This window comes from Tachyglossus aculeatus, chromosome 18, assembly GCF_015852505.1.
Source record: "Tachyglossus aculeatus isolate mTacAcu1 chromosome 18, mTacAcu1.pri, whole genome shotgun sequence".
NCBI classification, from domain to species: domain Eukaryota; kingdom Metazoa; phylum Chordata; class Mammalia; order Monotremata; family Tachyglossidae; genus Tachyglossus; species Tachyglossus aculeatus.
The window spans coordinates 28,699,514-28,725,292 of NC_052083.1; the positions used below are offsets into that span (position 1 = coordinate 28,699,514).

Consider the following 25,779-nt stretch of genomic DNA (forward strand, 5'->3'; position numbering starts at 1 on the left):
TAAATTTAAAGAACCCAAAAGTGCTGGTCCGTGGTCTTGTGTGTGCCTTCAAAGCCCGTTCATCAACATAATCTACTGTTGACTGGATTAATAATTCATTTAAAGACGCTTGAGGTCGCAGACCAGTCTGGACTGGGAAAATACCTAGATTGGTTACGCATAACCAGAGTCAAAAAATTCGCTTTTCTTGGGCACACCGGTAGACAAAGTGGTAGAAAACTGACTCCAGGTTGTTACGGTGTCTTTTGAAGGCTTTCAGAGTTTGGCATCAATGGAACATTAAACTCGAAACCAGTCTCAAGAAAGACAAGAGTAATGGATGTCTAATCTTTGCAACTGAAAAACCAAGGTATGCCACAGATACCACATTAGTACTTGAAGATTCAGGGGTGTCATCTACTACGACTTCTTTAACGTTAAACGCAATATCAGGTCACCCTCGACAAGGCTCTAGTACACACCCAGTTCTACCACAAAATCTTGAGCAACGCACTCAACTGGGAAGAGTATGTAAAGATGCATGACAAAGCTAAAATGGAAAAAAAAAAAAGCACACAAAGAAGGGGAACAGAAAGCACACTATAAAGCACTACTGCACACCTTACAACATACCTATGACATCTTAGGAAACAAAACCAGTAGACAGACCAAACTGGCAGGCTGCAAAAATGGGATGACTGGGCAGAGACACCATTCAGTTCTCAAATTAGTGAGACAGAGACAAGAACAGTGGTAGGATCAACAAACACATAACAGAGCCACAAACCAAAAGATGGTGTTTGAATATGTGCCCTTCAGAAATACCGTCATGTGCTGGTCTGTTTAATCACACCCTCATACTGGGATGGTGGCCATCAGCTGTCGCACCTTCAAACCCGTAGAAACAATCCATTTAATATATAATCTCTAAAGAAATCTCAACTGCGAAAGACCAATGTAACTTCTCTTAACTTCACTGGATCAGAGAATAAGAGGATCATCTCAATTCACAAACTATCTTGCATGAAAACCAGACTTTAATCCTAGTTTCTCCTTTTAAGTGGGAAATAAATTGATTACCTGTAATAACTGGACCACATTTGGTGTTTTGTTGAACATCTCCTGGAGCTGATGTAGGATGGTATTATGACAATTGCTGCAACCTGAGTTTGGACCAACTGTTCCAAGTGAAATGTGGAATTTTTGATGTGCAGAATTCCACTGAATGCTAATCTAAACAATCAAGAACACAATTTCAGGTATCAAGCCAAAACATCAGATTAAAGAGTTGTGAAGGGGCTTGTATCTCAGGGCTATGGGGCAAAACATGTACTTGAAAAAAATTCAATCACTGAACTAAGCATTTGGGAGAATATGACAGAGTTGGAAGACATGTTCCCTGCCAAGGAGCAGATATTAAATTCTGGCTACAAAAATAAGTTACAAATATGAAAATCCACAAAGGTGATGAAAATTATCTTTTCTAGATAAACTGCATCTCACAACAGCAGATGAATGGTAGGAATGTGAGAGGGAATGTGAGAAGTCAAATCTGAGGGAACAGTTTTCTCTTACTAGTCAAAGGGCCAAAAAGAGTTTCTCTTGAAAATAATTAAGAAACCAAGGCAGAGGACCCTAATGATTTCAGTCTCTGTAGTTAGATATGTGTTGTCGGTTCAGAGAAAAACAATGGACAGATACTCTCGTGGGACAATTTACAAGTGTGATACAGTAAAAGAATAATGCATTGTCCACCCGCTAATTTTAGCTCAAAATGCTATGCTAAAATTATTACAAATACTTATTTTTGGTTTTCCTTTTTTATACCAAGTAGAAATTGAGTTATTTCTTCAAGGGGTTAATATTGGGAGCCATTAGAGTATCTTAAAGCAAGGCACTTGATATAGAGCCGACCACAAAACTAGACCATAGGTGCCTCTCCTCACATTTGAGGAGTGATGGAAGGAGGAGAAATAAAGTGGAACAAAGGCATAAGGCATTACTGAATAGCACAGTCACATGATTCTTTTTCGTAGTTAAGCACTCATTAAAACAAGTATATTTGGAATTTTCTATGCTGACTATATTGAGTTTCACTCATATTTTGAATTCAAAGAAATACAATCTGTTGGTCCCACTGCAAACTGTATGAATCCATTTAAGTTTAGTGTCCTACATACAGTTCTCCCCCAAAAAGTTTTGCTATTCAGTACTTCCACATACAGCAGTTCTACACACAGCTTATGAATTGTGAATATTTCCAAACAGGCATATTTAGGATTTACGACTTATTAGACATGGATTCAACTCTTTGATAACTGGAAGTCAAGCGTGGTTTCATGAAAAAATTGGAGACCCTTGGATTTTCACTTTTATATTACAGCATATTTTTTCAAGTAGGAATACTATGAGTTTAAGCAAAGGTAACATGGATATAGAGAAGCATATATATATATATTTTAAATATATATTCCCAACTAAGATCCATATATATATATAGATAGATAGATAGATATATATATATATCTCTCTCTATATATATATATGAAAAAGGGAAGTCAACTCCTGCCCTCAAGGAGTTTACAATCTTCATGGGGTGGGGGGAAGGAGGAGAAGGGCAGGGAGAAGACGACATACGCAGGAATGACTAACAATTATATATGTCAATTTACCCTTTTCCCTCACCGTCAGACAACAGACTGTAAGATCACTGTGGGCAGGGAATGTGTCTGTTTACTGTTATACTGTACTCTCTCAAGCACTTAGTACAGGGCTCTGTAAACAGTAAGCGCTCAATAAATACAACTGACTGACCGACTGACAATAACAGGCAGGGTCATAAAGTTATAAATATTCAGAGGTACAAGTTTTACTTGCTTTTTAGTACTTCGAAGGAGTGGGACTTGTGGAAGAGGGGCCTGAGGTAATAAATCCCCAACTGTTTCCAACTGGCTCCAACTGTTCTTCCTAATTCATCTGCCAGAGAGTATGTGAGTGAGTGAGTGTGTATGTGTGTGTGTGAGAGAGAGACAGAGAGAGACAGACAGACTCTGTCTTTCCATTTGTTTTTACTCTGAGTGTGCCTGCGTGTAAAAGTCAAGTACGGTTATGGATAAATTGATGGACAAGGGATCCATAATGGTACGAGAGATGTACAACAGGACACCCATAACCAGCAACCATTAGTTTCCCCAAGCATCCTATTGCTACTGGATGGACCCAGTAATGGCATTTCTTGTGACTATCTTGTGCCTCTCCCTCTTGGGGTGAGGAATTGTGGGGAGAGGGCGAGGGGAAGAAGAGGGAGAAAATCGGGAGATTATGTATTTTCTTTATCAGCTACTGAAATTTCCTCTCACTTTGTTCCTTTTTCCCTGTCCTTTCGTGCCCTACTTCCGTTCCAACTTGTCTTTTTTTCCTCTTTTTCTTTCCCATTATTTGGAACGGTTCTTCTCTCCTTGGCTTTCCCCCACTCTGCCTTTTCAAACCCCCTCCCCACACCCATACCCTCCCCATTTACCCACAGCTTCTGTGCACACTGCTCCCCAAAACAGCCCTCAACCCTGAAACTAGTACCACTGAGGTGCCCTACTTCTGTTCCAACTTGTCTTTTTTTCCTCTTTTTCTTTCCCATTCTTTGGAATGGTTCTTCTCTCCTTGGCTTTCCCCCACTCTGCCTTTTCAACCCCCCTCCCCACACCCATACCCTCCCCATTTACCCACAGCTTCTGTGCACACTGCTCCCCAAAACAGCCCCCAACCCTGAAACTAGTACCATTGAAGTGTGTTCTAAAATGGAAACCCATGTGTGGCAAAGCTGAAACGATATACATTTAGAAATGTCGTGTGCATTATTTCAATATTCGTTGTAGTTCTAAAAATAAAAAAGTTCTGTTTTTGCCATACTGTGCTTAAATACTGGACAATTCCAAAAAATCTTTCCAATGTGTCACCAGCTAAAAATATGTTTTAAAGCAATCATCAAAGTATACAATTAAAATAGTTTGGTGATGATGGGGTTTTGACTGGTCCTGCCTGACAATTGATTTTTCCAGAATAAGAGGTATCACAAACACAAGGAAGGATGATGGCAAAACTTATTTGTAATTACGCCCTACTTTGTCATCTTGTATTTAAATGGACAGTTAAAGGAACCATACTCCAAAATGCTCTACCAACTAGATACAGAAACTCAGCTGTCATGATTCGAGTCATTGCTTTTGCGTAAGAAACTCTATAAGAGGAAAAATTATGCAGAGTAGAAACTTACTGAGCTTCCCTTGGTACTTCCATAGCACAAGATGAGCTTGCGGTAGTTGTAGACACGAACTTCCGAGAAAACATTTAGATGAGTGGGGATTTCTTGAGGAGAAGGGGCGGAGAGAAGAGAGAGGCAGATTAGATTTTGAAATTCAAACAAAAAAAAGTAAAAAAAATTATTAGCAGATGTACCTGGCAAGGAACGGGCAAATTCTAACACACATTCATATAATCGTGCAATGCTGTTCCAGTCATTGAGGAACATTTCAACAACTTTTCGACCACCAACGGGTTCGGACAGCAGATTTTCATAGGTCAGGTAAACATGACGTGTTGGTCCTGAGGGTTTAAGAGAAAGCACACCAAAAAACAAAAATGAGTCCTCACTGGGCTAGAAGTCACATAAATTATGGAATGCGTGGGAAACAACTTACCTTGCTCCCTGGTGGAAGTGCTATTAAGAGGACAATTTGCAAACACTAGTTCTGCCACCCATGTACGGTTGTTTCTGCCTTGCAATCGGAAAGTGCAATCAAGAAGAGACCGATCAAGAGCCTTCTGGGTTTCCTCACTTGTGCCTTTACATGGAGGAATTCTGAGAGTGAAAGACAGAACATGGGTATTGTACTCTTCATAAGACAGAAATGCAAAATGAGCATTTAAAGACAAGATTATCGACCGTTTGGCCAAAACACAGCAATATTTGATTGGAAATGAGGATGTCACCAGTTGTGAGAATATGTTATCCCCATTCCCTAAAGAAAATGAACTTTCCTTTTAAATGAAATCTCATTCTTTTAAAAACATCTTAGCTATCGTAATTCTTAATTCTTCCATATTTGTAAGATCACTGAGTCTCGCTTAATAAATGCCATCATTATTATTACAAGGAGATGGGTAAATATTTGAATTTTTTTTGGACAAATTACATTCCAGGAGTTGTAGAAATGCTTGAGTTCAATTTACTCAATTGCAGATTATTGTTTGACTCACGGAAAAAGTCCACTATTTTGACTTTTTTCCTCTTTGACATGGGAGTTGACATTCTGATCTTCTCCCCAAGATGTTTGAGAAATATCTAGTCAATTCTAAAATGTCTGGAATGTTTTGAATGCAGAACAGGGTGCATAAAAACTACTATTCCAACTTTTATCCTCATTGTAATGCTCTTATAGGAAAAGAAAACTGGCTTAGAGAGACTGGATAAATCCTTACTTTAATAAACGAATAGCATGACTGAAGCCATCTCCTTCCACTTGTACTCCTTGGTGTGGAATCTCCATATTACACAACTGAGAATGAAAAATTTGGTAAAACGATTGGAAAAGCCTCTTATAGAAGACACTGACATTTACATTCTCGTGACGCTTTCTCCAACATTCCCTTCCAAAATAACTATTTGCTTATACGTTAACTGTCCATTTTCCATATGCATGTTTTATGAGGACAAAAATAATACCTGTGCCTAATGGGAACAGAATAAACCTCCATTCTTTGTCTCTTCCTTCCAAAGAGCCATTTGTAAGTATAAGCAGATCTTTCCAGTCTATAAGGGAGGTAAAAAGAACTGGGATGGGCCAAGGGGTCTGCTCTGAATGGCATGACCTTGGTTTTGCATCTGATTCAGCCTTGCTCCTGAGCAGACAGAGGGGTCCGGTTAGGGGATTGTCACTCTTTATTGTTGTACTTTCCCAAGTGCTTAGTACAGTGCCCTGCACACAGTAAGCACTCAATAAATATGAGAAAGAAAGTATGAAGGAATGACTGGGGATCACGTGAGACTGAAGCCAGAATAAACTCAGCTTCCTCGGGCAACTGTGGACTAGAGCAACATCTCGGACTTACGGGGAAAACCAGCAGAGCATAGAGAAGGGAAAGTGGGGCTCTCACAACACTCATTCCTCACATGCTTAGTCTCCCCAGCATCTAGTCAAGAGCTTGGTACTACTTAATGAGCACCTGCTGTGCTCAGAGCACCTGTACTGGTGACTGGGGGAGTTCAGTAGAGGTAAAGAGCATGTCCTCAAGAAGTTTACAATTTTTTAACAGGAGGCAGTCTAATTCTTTATTTTTTTTAATGGTATTAGTTAAGCGCTATGTGCAGGCACTGTCCTGAGCACTGGGGTAGATACAAGCTAATCAGGTTGGACACAGTCCACATCCCACATGGGGCTCACAGCCTTAATCCCCATTTTACAGAGGAGGGAACTGAGGCCCAGAGAAGTGAAGTGACTTGTCTACCGCAGAGCCGGATTTAGAACCTGGGTCCTTCTGACTCCCAGGCCTGTATTTTATCCACTAGACCATGCTGCCTCTCACAGTGAGTGTTAAGCACTCACGGTATGTACAGCATCAGGTGTACTGTAATATCCCCCAAAAAGGATCACACACTCTCCCCTTAGAGGGAAATTATCCACGGCATTATATTTTCTGATCTACTTTCCAGTTAGAGAAGGGATAGGGAGGTGGCGGAAGATGACCAAATATTGATAAAACTCTTACCTCCATACGAAGTCCTATGAATGGCATATTTGTGTCACACATAGCTACAAAGTGAGCTAAGACTTTATTGAAGGCACACATTTCTCCTGACCCTTTAGGTTTCTTGGGTTCTAGAGCACATGGGTCACCAGACAACTAGAAGGTAAATAAAAAATATGAAGAGAATGCAACTTTTGGGAAAGTTACTAAAAAAGCAAAATTCAGTTCTAACAGATTCGCATTTTAAGTGGGGCGCTGCAAAAGTTCTTAAATATAAAGACAAAATTTCCCTTAAAAGTATGCAATGCATAATCGATGAGTAAAAATCTTACTGCCAATGTTTTCTGGTTTCATGAAAAGACAGTTTTACAAGCTAAACTGCTACTAGTCTCTAAAGAGCTGCTTTTTCCCTTACTAAAATGTATTCTGTGATTCAACATAAATATGTCTCAAACACAAATTCAATGCCTATTTCTCTATTTGTGCCTACCTTGCGCTTGCTACCCGTCTTTGCTTGTTTCCCGCTCTTTGCATCCAACGCTGGCTCCTCAATATTTGTTTTGAACTGCTGTAGTAAAAGTGCAGTAACAGGGCTGTCATCTCCTTCAGCAAAACTCACGGACAGAAAATGGTATTTGTATTCCAGTTCTGTGGGACAACTGGGAATGTCGAACATCTCTACCACCTAAACAGCAACAAAGACAATCTCAGATCCAAAACACTAAACGTTCACACAGTTCAGATCGTTTGATATTATGACAATACCCCCAGACTCCTTTACCTTTCCATTCTTGCTAGAAAGCACAATATTAGTGCTAATCATTGATGACGTTCAACTAGGCATACTCCACGCTAATTCCATCTTAATCCAGATTTTGGCTACAGTGCGGCATTATTTATAATGGAACCATAATATTTCTGCATATATCTCTAATTTATTTGTTTTACATTAATGTCTGTCTCACCCTCTAGACTGTAAACTCGTTATGGGCAGGGAATGTGTCTGTTTATTGTTATATTGTACTCTCCCAAGTGCTTAGTACAGACTGTAAGCCCATGTGGGACAGGGACTGTGTCCAACCTGATTTGCGTGTTAATCATCCCAGCACTTAGTACAGTGCCTGGCACAGAGTAAGCACTTAACAAATACCATAATTATCATTATTATTATTATTTCAGTGCTTTGCACACAGTGAGTGCTAAAATTTGAAAGAATGAATTGGAAAAGTCACTTAAAAGAAGCTTGGTTAACTTGGCCTTTTTCCTAGTTCGTGTTTCTACAGTGTATTCTCCTCTCCTCTGGGTCGATCATTTAGGTAAGAAACCTGGAAATAAAAACGATATTGGCTTTTGTGATTGCCAGGGGTCTGCCACATTATTGGTACTGAAAATTTGTATATTGCTCTTGCGCCCGCAGGAGACACACTGGCTGAGGTGAGGTAGAGAGGCATGGCGGATCCGACAAAGGTAACGCACGTCTTCTGGTGTGTCTGTACCCGCGTTTATGATTTTAAGCTGCTCTAGGCACTCTCCGCATCAGAGGCAATGTTTACTCAGAGAAAATGCTGCCAGGTAGAATTCACAGTATACTCAAAATACCAATAAAATTGTATGCTAATACATATATAGACTATGCATCTGAACTGCCAATCATTTAGCTGTAAAAGAGGGCAATGTGAACCAAATCAGAAATCTGGAAGGGAATTATTAATGACGACAAAGTACTGCGAAGTCATTAAAACACGAAGAAGAAACTGCTTTACAACAGAGACACTGCCTGGGGAAGTTTCCAATTGATAAAAGGGAAAGTAGTTGCCCCACTTTCAATAGGTGTTCATTTGAAATTCTGGATTGTCACCTTCAATTTGTAAAATTCAAATGACCTTTTTCGGACCTATACTCTTTCTGGAAACGGAGCGCCTTTTAGTTACTTACAATATAGTACTGTGGAAGGCGAGTAAGTTTGATAAATAACTTATTCTTGGAAAGGCTTCCGACAGGATGAGTAGTGTAATTGGAAAGCTGCAATGTTTCACTGCATATCGTAGGTAGATGCTTTATAGATTGCTTGCAACGCTGTTGTCCAAGCCAAAACCTGATCCAATAAAGAGTAATATTTGATTGTTACCGAAATATAAACCATACTGCTTATGTGCTGCTAAAGTAACGACTATAAGTTTGATGAGAACACAAAGTTGCAAATCCCTTGCATGTACAAATTTGTCCCTTTCCCATTATTTCTCCCCTCCCAGTTTTACACAGAAACCTCAAAGGAGATCAAATCCATATCAGTCTTTCGAATCTGCACTTCAGAAATTTAAACTTAGGTAATGTTTGCACATTTTCAGATTGAACTGAGAATTTTTCTTTCTGGCAAGGGGATGCAGTGAATGAATTGTGGGCACATAATCCAGATTAAGAGCAGGCCTTAATAATTCCCTAATTAACAGACTGAATGACACCTCGAGGACGCGACTGGAAAAAGGGAACAGTGCTTATCTGGGACTGCTCATCTAAGCCTATTTTACATGGCATTTTTCTAATTCTCCATTCCGTGTACCTTCCCAATTACCACAGATTCTACCTACAGGCCTGCAGGACTCGGCAAGACAGGTTCCTGCTCACTAAGATGACTTAGGCTGGGAGAGAAAAGGGGAACTTCTAGCACCTCCTCCTCTGCAAGTGGGACGGAGTCAAAGGGGTGAGATGCATTGGACCCGGGATGTATTACAGCCACGTCTGCCAGGCAGACGTAAAACTAAAATTAACTGACATCCAATACAACAGGTGTTTTTCATATACGATACTATCCTAGAAACAAATGCATTTCTTCGAATGAATGTTTTCTACAAAATGAAGGATAAACATAAAGGTGTTTAACATGCATTATCCTCCAATATGGTAAAATCATCATATGGATAATAACAGGACTCACGAACATGCTTTGAAAAACCTACCTTACCCAGTAGTACTCAGATATGGGATTTGACAATACTTCCTTATGCTTTCAAGCTAAAAAAACTTAACGGGTAGCATTTAAATTGAACTCAATGATGACATTGTTGGAAGGGCCCCGAAGAAGCGGGGAGGAGAGGGAGAGAAAAACATGACTAAATTTCCCTTTGAATTCTTACACTAAATGAACAAACTTACTTGAGTTGTTGAATCCAAGAAACGATGCGCTTCATATCATCATTTACAGATTTCTCCATGTCATCCAGAGTCGCCTGGTCTATAACAAAGGGGATATCTTTAATTAAATGGGCACAGAGTATTTTACATCTGATTTTCCAACCCTGGCTTGGAAAGATTTCGACAAGGGAGTCGTCGTTCAATTCCAAATACTGTCTCTCTCCCGATTTCTCTCAAGTTAAAATAGAAGCACCCAACCTTTCCAACTTTGATATATGTAGCTCGTGATATTAATTCACACACAGTTATGCTCCAACTTCTCTCTACTCTAGTCCTGCATCTCCATGTGATTGTCCCCTGAGGTGAGGGCAACAAAGCAATTAAATCTGGCTACGCTTTCGGAACAGTGCCTTCGGGGGGAGATGGGGTGATGGACTCAGCAGGGCTGACCTGGAAATGCTTAGCGCTAAGTCAGAAATGGCTGGCAACTTACTGTCAGGGGCTAGTAAGGCTGTCATGTTGACTAGATCGCTGGGAAGCCTGCACTCTCCCCGGGTGGAAGTGAGTGCCTGGTCACGTCAGGTTTTGGAACGAGCATTTCATGTTCAGCACAAGCAAGGATGGTACTTAGCCCTCCTTTCCTTTTCTGCCACTCTCTTCTGTGTTGCCCTGACTTTCCCCTTTTATTCAACCCCCATCCCAGCCCCAGAGCACTTATGTGCGTATGTCATTTTAAAAAAAATTAATGTCATTCTCCCCCTCTAGACTGTAAGCTCAATGTGAGCAGGGAATGTGTTTGTTACACGGTTATATTATACAGCTTAGTACAGTGCTCAGCACAAAAGCTCAATAAATAAGACTGGCTGACTGACTACTAACAGGCGACCTAGGGCTGGGTACAGAAGAATAGGAGAAGAGCACCAGAAGGATCCCAATTTGGGGGCTACACAAAGTTCTAGCTGAAGATGGAAATTAATTATTAACGTTAGCAACTAATAATAATGATGGCATTTATTAAGCGTTTACTATGTGCAAATCACTAACTAATGAAAATTCTTATGACCCCATACAGTTTTATGTTTGAAAATAACTTATTTCAGGCTAGGGAATCACAGGGACTGTTGAAGAATTACAGTGTTGGCAAAATATAGATGGTTTCACTTTAGACTTAGTGCTCTGCCCATATTAAATACTCAATAAACACCATTAATTGATTGATTGAGAACTGATCAAGTCCTTTCCCAGTAGAAAACTCCAGAACATTAAATATACCAAAACAATATTTTACTCGATTTGCTCTGGCACAATTTTAACTTAAATTGGCTGCTGGGCAAAAAGGATGACGAGTTTGGCTTATGCTGCAATGTATTTCCTGACACTCAACCTTGGGCTCCATCACAGTAAATAGCGTTCTCAATTAGGCAATGGATTAATACATATTTTTAAAATAGCTCATGAATGACTACCTATATTTACAAAGAAAATAATTCCCTGAAAGAATGATAAATCCATGAATGGAATTTAAGAACTTACTGTGTGCAGGGCACTATACCAAGCACCTGGGAAAATACAATGCGATACTAAATAATGATGATAATAGTAATAATAATGGTATGGCAACATTAGATCCTAGAATATTCTTCAGAATTCTCAGAATACAACACTACCCCCTTTATGTCTTTTCCCATACAACTGGTACAAAGGGGAGATATACCTGTATGTATGTATATATGTTTGTACATATTTGTTACTCTATTTATTTTACTTGTACATATCTATTCTATTTATTTTATTTTGTTAGTATGTTTGGTTTTGTTCTCCGTCTCCCCCTTTTAGACTGTGAGCCCACTGTTGGGTAGGGACTGTCTCTATATGTTGCCAACGTGTACTTCCCAAGTGCCTAGTACAGTGCTCTGCACACAGTAAGCGCTCAATAAATACGATTGATGATGATGATGATGAGAAAAAAATGCATACTGATGGCAAATAAATTATTACCTAGCAAATAGTTACATAGAGAAACCCATCCACAGGGAGGCACTACCATAAAAATGTAAAGAACCCGAATAACTGTAAAGAATGTAAAGAACCCGAATCCAAGTTACAAATATATTTAACCTTACATTAGTAAATGTTCGGGCTTTTACTGCATGTGGAAGTTGTTCTAATTGTGGCAAATTGGGCTAAAACATCTAAACACATTGAAGTTTGAGGGATGAATAAAAAAATTTTGGTCTTAAAAACCGAATTATTTAAATGCTGATGATAGATGAATTTGCAAATACCCGGGCATACACAATTTATCTTCAAGCATTTCAATTAAGCAAGAATTAAAATGCCGTGTTGGGGAATCTTTGTATTAAGTAATGTAATTTATCTCCAAGCTAAAGTTCCCATGGTGGACAGAAAGAATTGCATTCCCCTTAGTATTGATTCTTTCCTCTGTTGACTGTCACCCCCTGTACACCAATTCCCAATACTCAACACCAGGAAAGCTTGTTGCAATTAAAGAAAAATACTTCACTGAAGGGCTTGGTTTATCCAACAATAGAGAGACACAGTATGGACTACTAGATAGAGCACAGGCCCGGAAGTCAGAAGAACCCGTGTTCTAATCCCAGGTCGGCCACTTGTCTGCTATATGACCCTGGGCAAGTTACTTCACTTCTCTGTGCCTCAGTTAACTCACCTGTAAAATGGGTGTTAAGACCGTGAGTTCCATGGAGAACATGAACTGTGTCCAACCAGATTATTTTATATCTACCTCAGTGCTTAGTATAGTGCCTGGCACATAGGAAGCGGGTAACTAATACCATAGGAAAAAAAAGCATATTGTATATTTACAGTCTAGAAAATGTCATTAGCTTACCAAGTCCGTAAAGCATCACCTGGAACATTCCAGAATGTAGATCTACGAAAATATGTAGACATTCTGAGCGATCACAGGGTTCCAAAATGGGAATAACAAGTGTCGGAAGAGCAGTCTCTATGAATGCTAGACAAATATTTAGAGGTTAAAAAAATTAAGACTTCTTCAAATTCAATTAAAATTAAGCTTACTAATAGATCCAAACTAGATGTCTGAAAGAAAAATATTATTGGACATGCCAATATAAATGTAAGTATTAGCTCAATTTGAAAAAAGTGTGTTTACAAGCAGAGATGAAATAAAATGTACTATTTCTTCTCAAAAGCTAGTAGGCAAAATAGGCTCCAAAAAGGAAAGAGAAAATGAAACACTGTTTGAAAGAGATGATGATCTAAGATCTCATTTAACTTTAACCTGATCATCAGCGCCTGGTACGTGGCAGGCTGATTTTTAATGTGTTTTTTTCTCCCCAAGATTTGTAAGGCAATTTAGGAAACTGGATGAACAAGTTTGTTTTGCACACTAAGATGTAATGCTGACCCACTCAGACACCCAGAATCCATACGCTAAAATGAATAATTGGGCCTATACGAAGAAACTCCCTATTTTAAACCGAAGTGCATTTGACATTGACAATGCTGCTAACATTGAAATCCCCTTCACTGACATTCTTAGAAGACTCAGAAGGGGAGCAACTAATGTACAATTCTCTATATTAACCTGCTTATTTTCTATCTGCTCCAGTGGTTAGTAGAGTGCCTGGAACATGGCAAGCGCTTAACAAATACCACTAAAAAATAAAAACAAAAACAAACTACTCTGCAATATGCTCAACTTAGGCTCCTTCAGACTTTCAAGAGCACGGACTTGGGAGTCAGAGGTCGTGGGTTCTAATCCTGGCTCTGCCACTTGTCTGCTATGTGACCTTGGGCAAGTCATTTCTCTGTGCCTCAATTACCTCAACTGTAAAATGGGGATGGAGACTGAGCTCCACGTGAGACAACCTGATTACCTTGCATTTACCCCAGTGCTTAGAACAATGCCTGGTACACAGTAAGCACTTAAATGCCATTATTATTATTATTATCATTTTAGAGGCGCAGTCAACTCTCAGCTCATTTCAGGGAATTAAATATCATGTGGTAGTCAGGCCAAAATTTCAAGAAAGCAACCTGACCAACTCGCAGCTACAGTCCCTTATCTAGAGGGATCAAGAAATATGAATTTCTTGTGCAAGCCAACTGTCACTATGATAAATTGATTTTTAACTCCAATGAAACATATCTGCAAGGTTTATATGGCTCGTACAGCCATTAATTTCCCTTTTTAAAAAATTTACCATTCCTACCCTGTTATATCTCCTTTTGGCATTCCAGAAAAAACAAAACAATGGTATTTATTGAACACTTTCTGTATGCAAAGCATTGTACCAACTAGCGCTTGGGAGTGTACAATGCAACAGGGTTGGTACACACGTTCCCTGCCCACAGAGAGCTTAGAGTTTGGTAGGGTGGGAGAGACAAACATTAATATAAATGAATTATGTACATGTACATAAGTGCTGTGGGGCTGAGGGTGGGCTGAATAGTAAGTGCTTAAAGGCCACTTTAAAGAAAAGTTCTTTAATGTACATGCAATTCCTGAAGAAATGCTTGGGACGGTTTTGGTCCACCCTACTCTATATATGGAGTTAGCACAAATTTCAGTGAATGCCATAAAAAAAATTTAAGGCTCACTTTCTGCAAGAGATCATAAAGTAAATATACAGGCAAGAGACATAATCTGAAAGCTATCCCAAATTTGTCAAACTGAGCCATATTCAATTATCAACATTTCCACCACTGTGGCAGCCAATACCCACCCCCCCTCCCGCCCCCCGCCAGAAAGAAATGTGACCATTTTGAAGCACGGAGCCATTTCTTTTGAGAAAAGGGTGGCTATTTTTCTCCAAAAGAGGACAAAGGACTATCATCCAAAGAGATGTCCCCCAAGTTTCTGCTGAGAAAGGCCACTGAAGAAATGGGAGACACTGGCCAACACAGCATAATAAAATTCTCCTAAAGCAGCAATGACGGCTACACAAACACCTTTACGTAGTTTTATGACATACTTCTTTTCAGCTGACGGCTGCACAAATTTATAAACACTTTCCTTCTACTTATGTATCCCAGCAGTAGCATTTATTGAGAGCCTACTGTGGGCAGAGCAATGTATTGGATGCTTAGACATATACAGCAGGAATGGCGATTTTGGTTCCTGCCTGAAAGAGTTTACAATCCATTAAGCCAGAGAAGTGAAGTGACTCCTTCTCCTTCCCTTCCCCACAGCACCTGTATATATGTATATATGTTTGTACATATTTATTACTCCATTTATTTCTTTATTTTACTTGTACATATCTATTCTATTTACTTTGTTAGTATGTTTGGTTCTGTTCTCCGTCTCCCCCTTTTAGACTGTGAGCCCACTGTTGGGTAGGGACTGTCTCTATATGTTGCCAACTTGTACTTCCCAAGCGCTTAGTACAGTGCTCTGCACACAGTAAGCGCTCAATAAATACGACTGATTGATTGATTGATTGCCCAAAGTCACACAGGAGACAAGTGGCGGAGCCGGAATTAAAACCCAGGTCCTCTGACACCCAGGCCTGTGCTCTTCCCACTAGGTCATGCTGCTTCTCGGCCAAACCATTTATGCTTTTTCCTCAAATACTTCTTTTTTCTCCCCCAAACTAAAATTGGTATTAGACCTTCTGCACAAATCCTTTCCTTCTGGCTGACGAATCATTCTGGGCAACCCCCTGAACGTAAGATATCCAAAGAGACAACCTCCAGTGGCAATATTGCGTTTAAGCTTTCATTACGCTCTTTGTGGGCAGGGAATGTGTCTGTTTATTGTTATAATGTACTCTCCCAAGTGTGTAGTACAGTGCTTTGCACACAGTTAAGTACTCAATAAATATGATCGAATGAATAAATTTATCTTGGGGTGTGAATGAAATGCATGGGATGGAGAGCTCTTCACATTCCTGGTGAAAGCCTGGTGATGGTGAGTACAGCCTGGTGAGTACAGTGCTCTGCACATAGTAAGCGCTCAATAAATACGATTGATGATGATGGTAGACTTTCTTCTTGACTGCATTGCTAAATGTAGCTTTGTTCTGCACGTGGGCATAAATTAACTGGAGATAACCACCACCTGCCTTGCTTCAAAGGTGCTTTTCTCAGCCTGCCCTCGGCAGCTGAGAAATACTTTTGCCCCTTCCGTCTTAGCTGTTCTTGCTTTTCCCTGAGTCCCAGGCTGAAGAAGCTAAAACCTGAAACCCCAGGCAGCCCCATGAAAAGTTCACTGCGTCAGTCTGTCCTAATGAGATGAGAAACCCTGTTTAGGAAACTGCTCAGCATTTAAAATGCTGCCATTAGTGCGGCTCAGTGAGGCATTCTGCAACAGAAGAATCGGGCTAGAATCTGTACATTTGCTTGTGAAGACCCCAAAATCCTGCAGGGATAGCCACACGAATTTCACTAAATTAAGATTTTCTATGAATTACCAGCCTTCTAAATATACACTTAAACCAAGACTGAGTTACCTAAGGACAACAGATGGAAAGAAAAACAATTTAGGCTAAATCTGAGAAGCGTTTACGCATCATATGCCTCGGGAATTAAAGAAAAATAGTTAAAAGAAAGCCTATTTGGGGGAAAAAAACCAGAATATCAAAAAGAACAGTAAAGAAGCAATTCTAAAGCTTTCAGCCACTTAGGTAATTATTACAGGATGACTACAAAATGCCAACCTAGATTTTAGTTTTCTTACAAAGGCTATATTGATTTTTAACAGCAGCTTTAAAAAAAGGAAGATGACTCAATCAGGCAACAGGGAACGCAACCTCACCCACAAAATAAGGTTTACCTATTAGTACAGGAACAAATTGATAAGTACAGTGCTCTGCACACAGTAAGCGCTCAATAAATACGACTGAATAAGTATCAATGTGGAAGTTCTGCCTCATAGCATGGCCTAGTGGCAAGAGCCCAGACTTGGGAGTTGGAGGTCATGGGTTCAAATCCCAGCTCCGACACCTGTAAGCTGTGTGACCTCGGGCAAGTCACTTCACTTCTCTATGCCTCAGTTCCCTCATCTATAAAATGGGGACTGAGACTGTGAGCCCCATGTGGGACAGGGACTCTGTCCAACCTGATTGCCTTGTATGTATCCCAGTGCTTTGAATAGTGCTTGGCACATAGTAAGTGTTTAAGAAATACCATTATTATTATTATTATTATTATTATTACATCGTGACCAGAGCTTATAGGAAAATTATGCAGCATCACGACGAAAGCTTTATCTTGCCTACCTATTTAGTCTACGGGCAACACGACACCAGGTAGCAAGCAAAATGGGAGCCTACTAGAAGAGGATATGAAGCAAAGAACAATTCTTGAATTTTATACTGCAGGAGAGATCACGTTTTTCAGGACTGGAAAGTACAACTCCACCCCTGATAAAAAGCACTTGGAGACTTCAGGCAGAGCATTCTGAAAACAGGAAAACTGAACTGAGTCAACAACAAGCCTCGAAACAAGTTGCCTGTAACATCCGTAATACCGGAAAACAAGTCAGAGTACCTAGATCATTAAGCAGAATCACTGGGTCACAGCACCTAAGTGATGTTAAGCAGCTGATAATGAAAAATCAGTGATCCAAGTATCAAAGAGGAAGTCACACACACCAAGATCTGGGCTCAGTGAGTTCCAAGAACATTAATGGATAAGCACAAAGAACATCAGAAGTCCAACTATACTGAACTGTTTAATGCTTCAGAGACAACTAGGATGAATTGACAGCGTGCAAAACCATGGGCAACGAGACGTGACTTCACTTTTATGACTGAAAATAAGCTGCAGTCCATAGCGTGGTAACATCAGGCATGAGTAGCAAAGCAGTTCAGAATATGAAGCCCTCTGCCAGATAAAGTGTGGGGCCTGAGAGTCAGAGGTCCTGGGTTCTAATCCCAGCTCCACCACCAGCCTGCTGTGTGTCCTTGCAAGTCACTTCACTTCTCTGTGCTTCAGTTTCCTCAACTGGAAAATGGGGATTCAATACCTGTCTCCCTGCTACTTGGACTGTGAGCCCCAGATGGGACAGGGACTGTATCTGGCCTGCTTAACTTGTATCTTCCCCAGCACCTGGAATAGTGTCTGACCCATTAGTAAGTGATTACCAAATCTCAAACAGAAAAAAAAAAGAATAAAAAAGCCATGACTTCTGAGTTTTGGGACACAAGATCATAATTAGGATGGTTTTTTTGCCCCCAAGTGACTTCACAAATACAGAATAGAACAGAGACACATTAAGGAAACTGAAAAAAGTTAAAGAGCCTATCTAGGAAAGGTGGGTGGCCTCAGGGGCCTTTCAATTTTGTTAGTATGTTTGGTTTTGTTCTCTGTCTCCCCTTTTTAGACTGTGAGCCCACTGCTGGGTAGGGACTGTCTCTATATGTTGCCAACTTGTACTTCCCAAGCGCTTAGTACAGTGCTCTGCACAAAGTAAGCGCTCAATAAATACGATTGATTGATTCAATCTCTCCTACCCTGCTTAGATTTTGAGGTCTTGCATTCTCAGATGACCACATCTCTGGCCCAATATATTACTCAAGCATCAATGTGAAGGACAAGGCTGTGAAGAAGTCAACCAGATACAGTACAGGAGAGAAGTGTGGCCTAGTGGACAGAGCATGGACCTGGGGGTTGGAAGGACCTGGATTCTAATCCCGGCTCTGCTACTTGTCCGCTGTGTGACCATGGGCAAGTCAATTAACTTCTCTTGGCCTCAGTTACCTCATCTGCAAAATGGGGATTAAGACTGAGCCCCATATGGGGCATGGACTGTGCCCAACCTTGTATCTACCCCAGGTCCTAGGACAGTGCCTGGCACATAGTAAGAGCTTGACAACTAGCAGCCCCATGGCCTACTGGTTAGAGCATGGACCGGGATTTTAATTCCGGCTCTGCTATTTGTCTGCTGTGGACCTTGGGCAAGTCACTTAACTTCTCTGTGCCTCAGTTACCTCGACTGTATAACAGGAATTAAGACTGTGAGCCCCAAATGGGACATGGACTGTGTCCAACCTGTTCAGCTCGTATCTACCCCAGCGCTTAGTACAGTGCCTGGCACATAATAATAATGATGATAATAGAATGTATTTGTAATGGCTCATAGTAAGCACTTAACAAATACCATAATAAATGTCACTAAAAAAAGTACAGGTAGACAGTTCCTAGTTCATAATTGTATTTGGAAAAAATGCTTCAAATGTGCCAATTATGAATGAATATTTCATATTCACTGGAACAATCTGGGGGACATAAAATTCAGATTAAAAGTGAGGGAAAAAGTTCAAAACAAGGACAAGAGTGAGTTTAATGGCTTACTGAAACTAGGACAATTCAGAGCCTTGCCTCCAAAACACACCCAATCAAGGAAAAAAATTATATTAAACAGACTACTGTACAGTTCCTTATGTGAATACAAGTTGAGGTCAAAACAAAAGAACATACAGTTTTCACTGGCGTTGAATCCCTTCAGAACGGACTTGAGTTCTTGAAGCTTCTGATGAGATCTTGCATGAACACTGTCAATGAGAAGTTTCTCTACTGATAAGTGATCAATCTGGGTAAGAAAGACAAATCCCCATTTTAGAAGTTGTCATCATTGTACAATGAATCACAGATGAAAATGTCCACATTGAGAAATTAATTCAATTTAAACATTTATGTATTATTGCATGTGATTTTGAGTGAGCTCCAACAAAAAGCCCTTCAATGAAACAAATGACTAAGCATGCAATTGGGAGAATAATTTGGTTGTAGTTCCTGTGCTTTTTATTAGAACTACACCGATGACATTCTGATACCTGAATTCAGTCAGTTAACTCTGAAATTCAAATTTCTAAAATTAAAATATTCAAACCACTTTATCCAATAGGAAAAACCAACCCGACAGCCTTGGTTAAATCTTTGGCACTGGTTATTTCATCCCTTAAGTTTCAGAAGGAAGTGCAAATCTATTCTCACCCAAATTATACTACATAAAGTCTTCAGTTACCATTTTCAACTTTACAGAACTTTAGTAGGAGGTATAAAATGGTATTCAGCTATGGGAAATCTGAATATGAGCTAGCCATACCGTCACCATGAATGGGATTCCTGAATGATTTTCTTAAAATGTTATTAAGCAATTTCAAAGAGCTGCAGCTAGTACTTTGAAGATCATGGAATATTTAAGGTGTCTGCAGGCCACAACAATGGGCTACCAGCCATGGACTACTTTTATTATATTACCACAATTATCATTATTATCGGAACTGCCTCAGCTTTGCAGGTTTCACAGTGCTTGGGAGCATCTTGAAGCTTCTGCACTGTAGTCTCTGTTGTCCTTGGAGAATCAGCATGGCTTGGTGGAAAGAACCCAGACTTGGGAGACAGAAAATCTGGCTTCTAATCCCTCCTCTGCCACTTGCCTGCTGTAGGAACCTTAAGCGAGTCACTTCACAGTTTCACAGTGCCACAGTTTCCTCATCTGTAAAATGGGGTTTCCATACTCGTTCACTCTCCTACCTAGATTTTGACCCCCTTGTCGGGCAGGGGCTGGGTCTGACCTGATCTTGTATCCACCCCAGCGCTTGGCACATAGGCTAACAGATACCACTGTGGTAATTATTATTGATATTTCTGGGTCACTCATAGCTCCTTGCAGAGGGATGAGGCCAGCCAGCTTCCTCTTTTTCCCTCCTCCTCTGATCCAGGTAGGAGTTACAAGAGGAGGATGAGAGCTGAAGATCCCACACATTGTGAACTGGATATAGCAGATCAGCCTGGCCTCTGCTGCTCACTGTTGCTGTGACCTCCATCTCCAATATGTTGGACCACTCTAAGACACATTATTGTCCTTATTATAAGCTTTTAATACAGTCAGATGGGTTTTTTTTTTTACCTTCATGGCTCTGTCTACTAATTTGGAATCAGAAGCTGGCAGAGGGGGGTCGTGAAAAATCTGTAAGGGTTTTGAGACATCATTTTCATCTATTTTAATGGTGACCTTGTGAACCGAGGCAGTTCCTGTCTTTCTCCCGAGAACCTGTTGGCTTAAAAGAAAATGGGAATGTTACATTTAAAAGCCTATTCATTTTCAGTAACTAAATTTGAATACTCCAACCCTAAGTCAAATCTTCCTTCTCTCTCCAAAAGCCATTTTTACTGCACAAGAGGTAACAGACTCAGAATCACTCCCCAAAAGAAATACAGTGGTACAGTTCATCTACAAAAGACACCTCATAGCTTGTGATCATGTTGGGGTTGCATTAATACAGGGGGGATTGCATTCTTGAAGAAAACTTGTGCTTGGAGCGATTGCAGCGTTCGACTCTATGTCCACAACCATTTCTTCTGCTCTGCTGGGTCCAGAGAAACTCCTTAATTCTCCGGTCATGTTCTAGCCCAACTGCATAGTGAAAGCATGCGTTCTGGCAGAACTGTATGTCCACCCCGCCCAAACCACCTGCCTTCCTCACATGGTATGTGCCCAGCTCTGGCCCCTGTTCGGGAAGAGGGAGCAAAAGCCTCCCCAACCACCAGAGAATGGAGTTGGGGCAGAAGAAGCAGAAAGGATCTTCTATGAGAGTTGGAAGTGGACGTCACATGAGACAGCTAAAAAACTGATTCTTGGTCACCCCTATACAAAACTCTTTATTCTGTCACGGACAAGTGATTTAGGATTTCCCCTGACTAAAAAAAAATTCCCCCAAATTTCCAGCCTCCTTCCTGTTCTCCCTCATTTAAAAAATGGTATTTACTGAGCACTGACTGTGTGCAGAGAACTGGATTCAGTGCTTGGGAAAGGACCATTCAATAGAGTTGATAAATAAGTTCCCGGTGCCTAACCCCACCATTTAGTGTTACAACGTTTCCGTATTTGAGAACTATACTCCAGGTCTCCTGATGAATATCTGACTAAATACCGACGCACTCAATGTACTCCCACATAGGAAGCTGGTAGCAAAATTCGGACTGAGAAGCAGCATGGCCTCGTGGATACAGCACAGTCCTGGGAGTCGGAAGGAGCTGAGTTCTAATCCTGACTCAGCCACTTGTCTGCTGTGTGATTCTGGGCAAGTCACTTCATTTCTCTGTGCCTCGGTTACCTCATCTGTAAAATGGGGATTAAGACTGTGAGTCCATGGGGGACAGGGACTGTGTCCAACCTGATTAACTTGTATCTACTCCAGTGCTTAGTACAGTGGCTGGCACACAGTAAGTACTTAAATACCATTAAAATAAAAAAAGACCAGCTGAGATATTAACCACAAAATCTACTCTCCCACCCCACATAAGCATGTAGGCACCATGAGGAAGTGGCTATCTTCCAGGTTACTGTTGGAGTAAAAATGGCAGGTCTCAAAAGGAACAGACTTTAGTTTTAAAAAAAATTAACGATAAAAATAACAGAAGTATCAGCTCTGGGGAGCTCGGTAAGAATCAGAACAGAGTGGCACCAGGAGAAGGCAAAAAAAGAAGGTTGTAGTCACTGTTACCACAACTACCAGCAACTCCCTGGATTGTGCACTGCTGTTCTGAAACCAGCAAGGAGAGGAACAGCAGTAGCAGCAAAGGTAAATTGACAAATCAGCCCCTTCGGCCACAACTGAAAGCTGGAGGTGGGCTGAAGCTAGGGCAGGAAATTGTCCTAGAAGAGATGACATGGCCTTTGGAAAGCAGAAAGTCCCATATGGGTCAGGGACTGTGTCCACCTGAACTCTGAATCTACCCCAGAGCTTTGCACAGTGCTTGGCACATAGTAAACACTTAATAAGTAAAAAAAAAAAATACCTGGGGAAACCCCATGCCTTTCTCTGACACCCTCAGATACGGGTACTCTCTGGTTTCACTGTTACGAAAAACAGTCGGGAGAAAACCAGAAACGAGTGGCCCATGGAACCATGCTCGAGGTCCTAGAAATTGGCTTCACTTACTTCCAGACTGAAAGCGAGAGGCACTTCCCGGGGTGATACCTTTCCACTTGCACAAGGTCACCCCAGCGCTCCCGAATGAGCATTAGCGTTTGTGAATGCAACACTTCTAACTGAAGTGACAGGCAGAACGAATCTGATGACAGAGTTAAAGCACACGCTCCGTGCAACGCACTCGATCGGGGTCTGACCGAAGAAGCCCACAAGGACTATAGATCTGGCACGTCTCCTCCAAGGGGGCTTCCCTGATTAAGCCCCCCTTTTCTCTTCTCCCACTCCCTTCTGGGTCACCTTGACTTGCTCCCTTTACTCATCCCCTCTCTCAGTCCCACAGAAATTTATGTACATATCTGTCATTTATTTAGCCTAATGTCTGACTCCCCCTCTAGACTGGAAACTTGTTGTGGGCAGGGAATGTTTATTGTTACATTGTACTTTCCCAAGAGCTTAGTACAGTGCTCTGAACACAGTAAGCGCTCAATAAATACGAATGAATGAATGAATGGTGTCCAGCCCAACCCCAAACAGCAAGATTCTGGCTCCAGGGCCAGACGGGAAGTGGTCCTGGATTTTCACTGCCAAGGGATGTGCTTGCACACGTCCAGTTAGCTGCCGCGATTTCCCAACTAGGCCCACCCAAGACGGTCACCCCAACGGGATCCTAGGACACTTTTGTTTGGGTGCAAGCACTAGCCTCCCTTTACAGATGTGGGCAAGGAATTCTATCTTTTCAAAGGATACGTAGGCAGCTGTACATGTCCTGAAGAGGTTTCTCATCAGCAAAAAGTCTGGACTGGACCAATTGGTGGATGAAGCTGATTTGCATGCTATGGACCAAGGCTCGACCATCTTCCATGAGTACGAAATACAAAGAATTAATCAGTGAGGTTTAGATATCATATAAAAATACATCAATGGCAAAACAATAGTGATTAAATACATGCACAGGTAATAAGAAGATACGGTTCTCAACAGCATTACGTAAAAATCAGAAATGAAATGGATTGCTCCTGGAGATCACAGAAAGTATGCTTTAAAGCAACACGTAAGAGGCAAAATATTTCAGCCTGACTTCGCCACCCAGGAATCAGTTAGAGGAATCCTCGATAATGAGGATACTAATAATGAGATCCCATTATCCAAAATAAGGGAATTACTGAAAGCATGAATAATAATGATGGCATTTGTTAAGCGCTTACTATGTGCCAAGCACTGTTCTAAGCGCTGGGGGGACACACAAGGTAATCAGGTTGTCCCACGTGGGGCTCACAGCCTTCTTTCAAAGATGTTAAGAAAATTAGGAAATCCCCCAGTGTTTACTGGCTTTACCTCCCGTCTCCTTGTCTTCGACGAGAATCTCCAGTTTCAGAAGACGCCAAGGGACATCAGGATCATCTCCCATTACTGTCAACGTGGCTTCAAACTCTCCTTCAACTCGAAACTTTACCCTGCCATTGGCTGAATTTGGGTTGAAAGAAAGAAGAAAAAGGAGAAAAAATAATTACATCTATGGCTTGAAAATTCTCACCACTAGCTTGTTGCTAGACAACTGGGGATCATTCAGTCACATTTAGAAAAATGAAGCAAGACTGAGAAAACATACATAAATACATACATTTTGTGAGTGCCCAACCCTTCTCCATGGCTACTTTGGCAAAATGCCACTAGATTTCCCAGGAGTCAGGCCTGCAAATAAGTGATAAATAAAATCCTCCCTGTAACCCCAGGGCATACTGCTGGAAAGACTGGGGAGCAAAGTGAGTCATTTAAGAAATAAGTGCCCTGCTTTACTCATCAGGGGAGCTGAAACAAAGCTGGACCCTCGAGGTAGCATTCAAGGTTTGGCATCAAAGACTAACTGAAAAATGATTTTTTTCCTCTACCGAGACGAGACATCGTTGCAACTTTCATGTGCAATCACTATTGGGTCAGCTTGGCTTCTAGTTCCTATTTTCTCTACTCCCACAGATGGGAGTTTTGCATTAGATGATTCATTTTGGAAACTGTTCTAGCAGCACAGGACCAATATTAGCACCAAAGGACCACAGTGTTTCAACTACCCAACAGGGCAGAAGGTATTATCTCCCCCACTTACCACTAGACGTGTGTTGTCGGTTATACTCTAACGCTGGGGTATCCTTCTCGAGGAACCCCACATTAAGGAACACTCATACTGCCTTCGCCAACCGGTTCTTCAGATGCATGACCGCCCAATTGGAATTTGAAGTGGCATGGTCGGCAAATCGTTTTCTAATTCCTCCCCCATCACGCTATCCCACCCTGGGAGTGGAAACGTGTTACAGGAGAATGGACTGCTTGGGCATATACCGGTAGTCTGGGTCTCTAAGGCCCTATCTGCTACTGTTATCTTCTTAGCTGATCGGCTGTGCGGAATTTGGCATTCCTATCTTGTCCCAACAGAGAAGATACACAGTCCCAATTGCCACTTTTGTTACACTGGTGAAACTCAGCCAAGGCTGTGGCAGATGAACCACTGCCCTTTGCTCCCTGATACTTAGGAATATTCTCTCTTGCCAAAGTTACATTCATTCAATCGTATTTATTGAGTACTTACTGTGTGCAGAACACTGTACTAAGCACTTGGGAAGAACAAGTTGGCAACATATAGAGATGGTCCCTACCCAACAGTGGGCTCACAGTCTAGAAGGGGGAGACAGAAAACAAAACAAAACATATTAACAAAATAAAATAGAATAGTAAATATGTACAAGTAAAATAAATAGATTAATAAATCTGTACAAACATATAGACAGGTGCTTTGGCGAGGGGAAGGGGGTAGGGCAGGGGAGATGGGGAGGGGGAGAAGAACGGGGGGGGCTCAGTCTGTGAAGGCCTCCTGGAGGAGATGAGGTCTCAGTAGGGCTTTGAAGGGAGGAAGAGAGCTAGCTTGGCGGATGTGCGGAGGGAGGGCATTCCAGGCCAGGGGGAGGACGTGGGCCGGGGGTCGACGGCAGGACAGGCGAGAATGAGGCACAGTGAGGAGGTTAGTGGCAGAGGAGCAGAGGGTGCG

The 25,779-nt window shown here is 41.3% G+C and overlaps 1 protein-coding gene across 1 annotated transcript in view; it reads right to left on the minus strand.

The window, feature by feature from the left end:
* The window catches only part of MED14 (mediator complex subunit 14), a 58,291-nt gene that overhangs the window by 15,099 nt on the left and 17,413 nt on the right, over positions 1-25,779 (minus strand). The window contains exons 6-20 of the mRNA XM_038760224.1: positions 24,078-24,206; positions 23,490-23,597; positions 22,752-22,884; positions 20,717-20,867; positions 19,282-19,393; positions 12,722-12,847; positions 9,874-9,952; positions 8,656-8,815; positions 7,211-7,405; positions 6,742-6,876; positions 5,455-5,531; positions 4,674-4,834; positions 4,432-4,578; positions 4,250-4,341; positions 1,060-1,212 (exon numbers count right to left, since the gene is read on the minus strand). Coding sequence (XP_038616152.1) covers positions 1,060-1,212; positions 4,250-4,341; positions 4,432-4,578; positions 4,674-4,834; positions 5,455-5,531; positions 6,742-6,876; positions 7,211-7,405; positions 8,656-8,815; positions 9,874-9,952; positions 12,722-12,847; positions 19,282-19,393; positions 20,717-20,867; positions 22,752-22,884; positions 23,490-23,597; positions 24,078-24,206 — 1,958 coding nt within the window. The remainder of the gene's footprint in view (positions 1-1,059; positions 1,213-4,249; positions 4,342-4,431; positions 4,579-4,673; positions 4,835-5,454; positions 5,532-6,741; positions 6,877-7,210; positions 7,406-8,655; positions 8,816-9,873; positions 9,953-12,721; positions 12,848-19,281; positions 19,394-20,716; positions 20,868-22,751; positions 22,885-23,489; positions 23,598-24,077; positions 24,207-25,779) is intronic.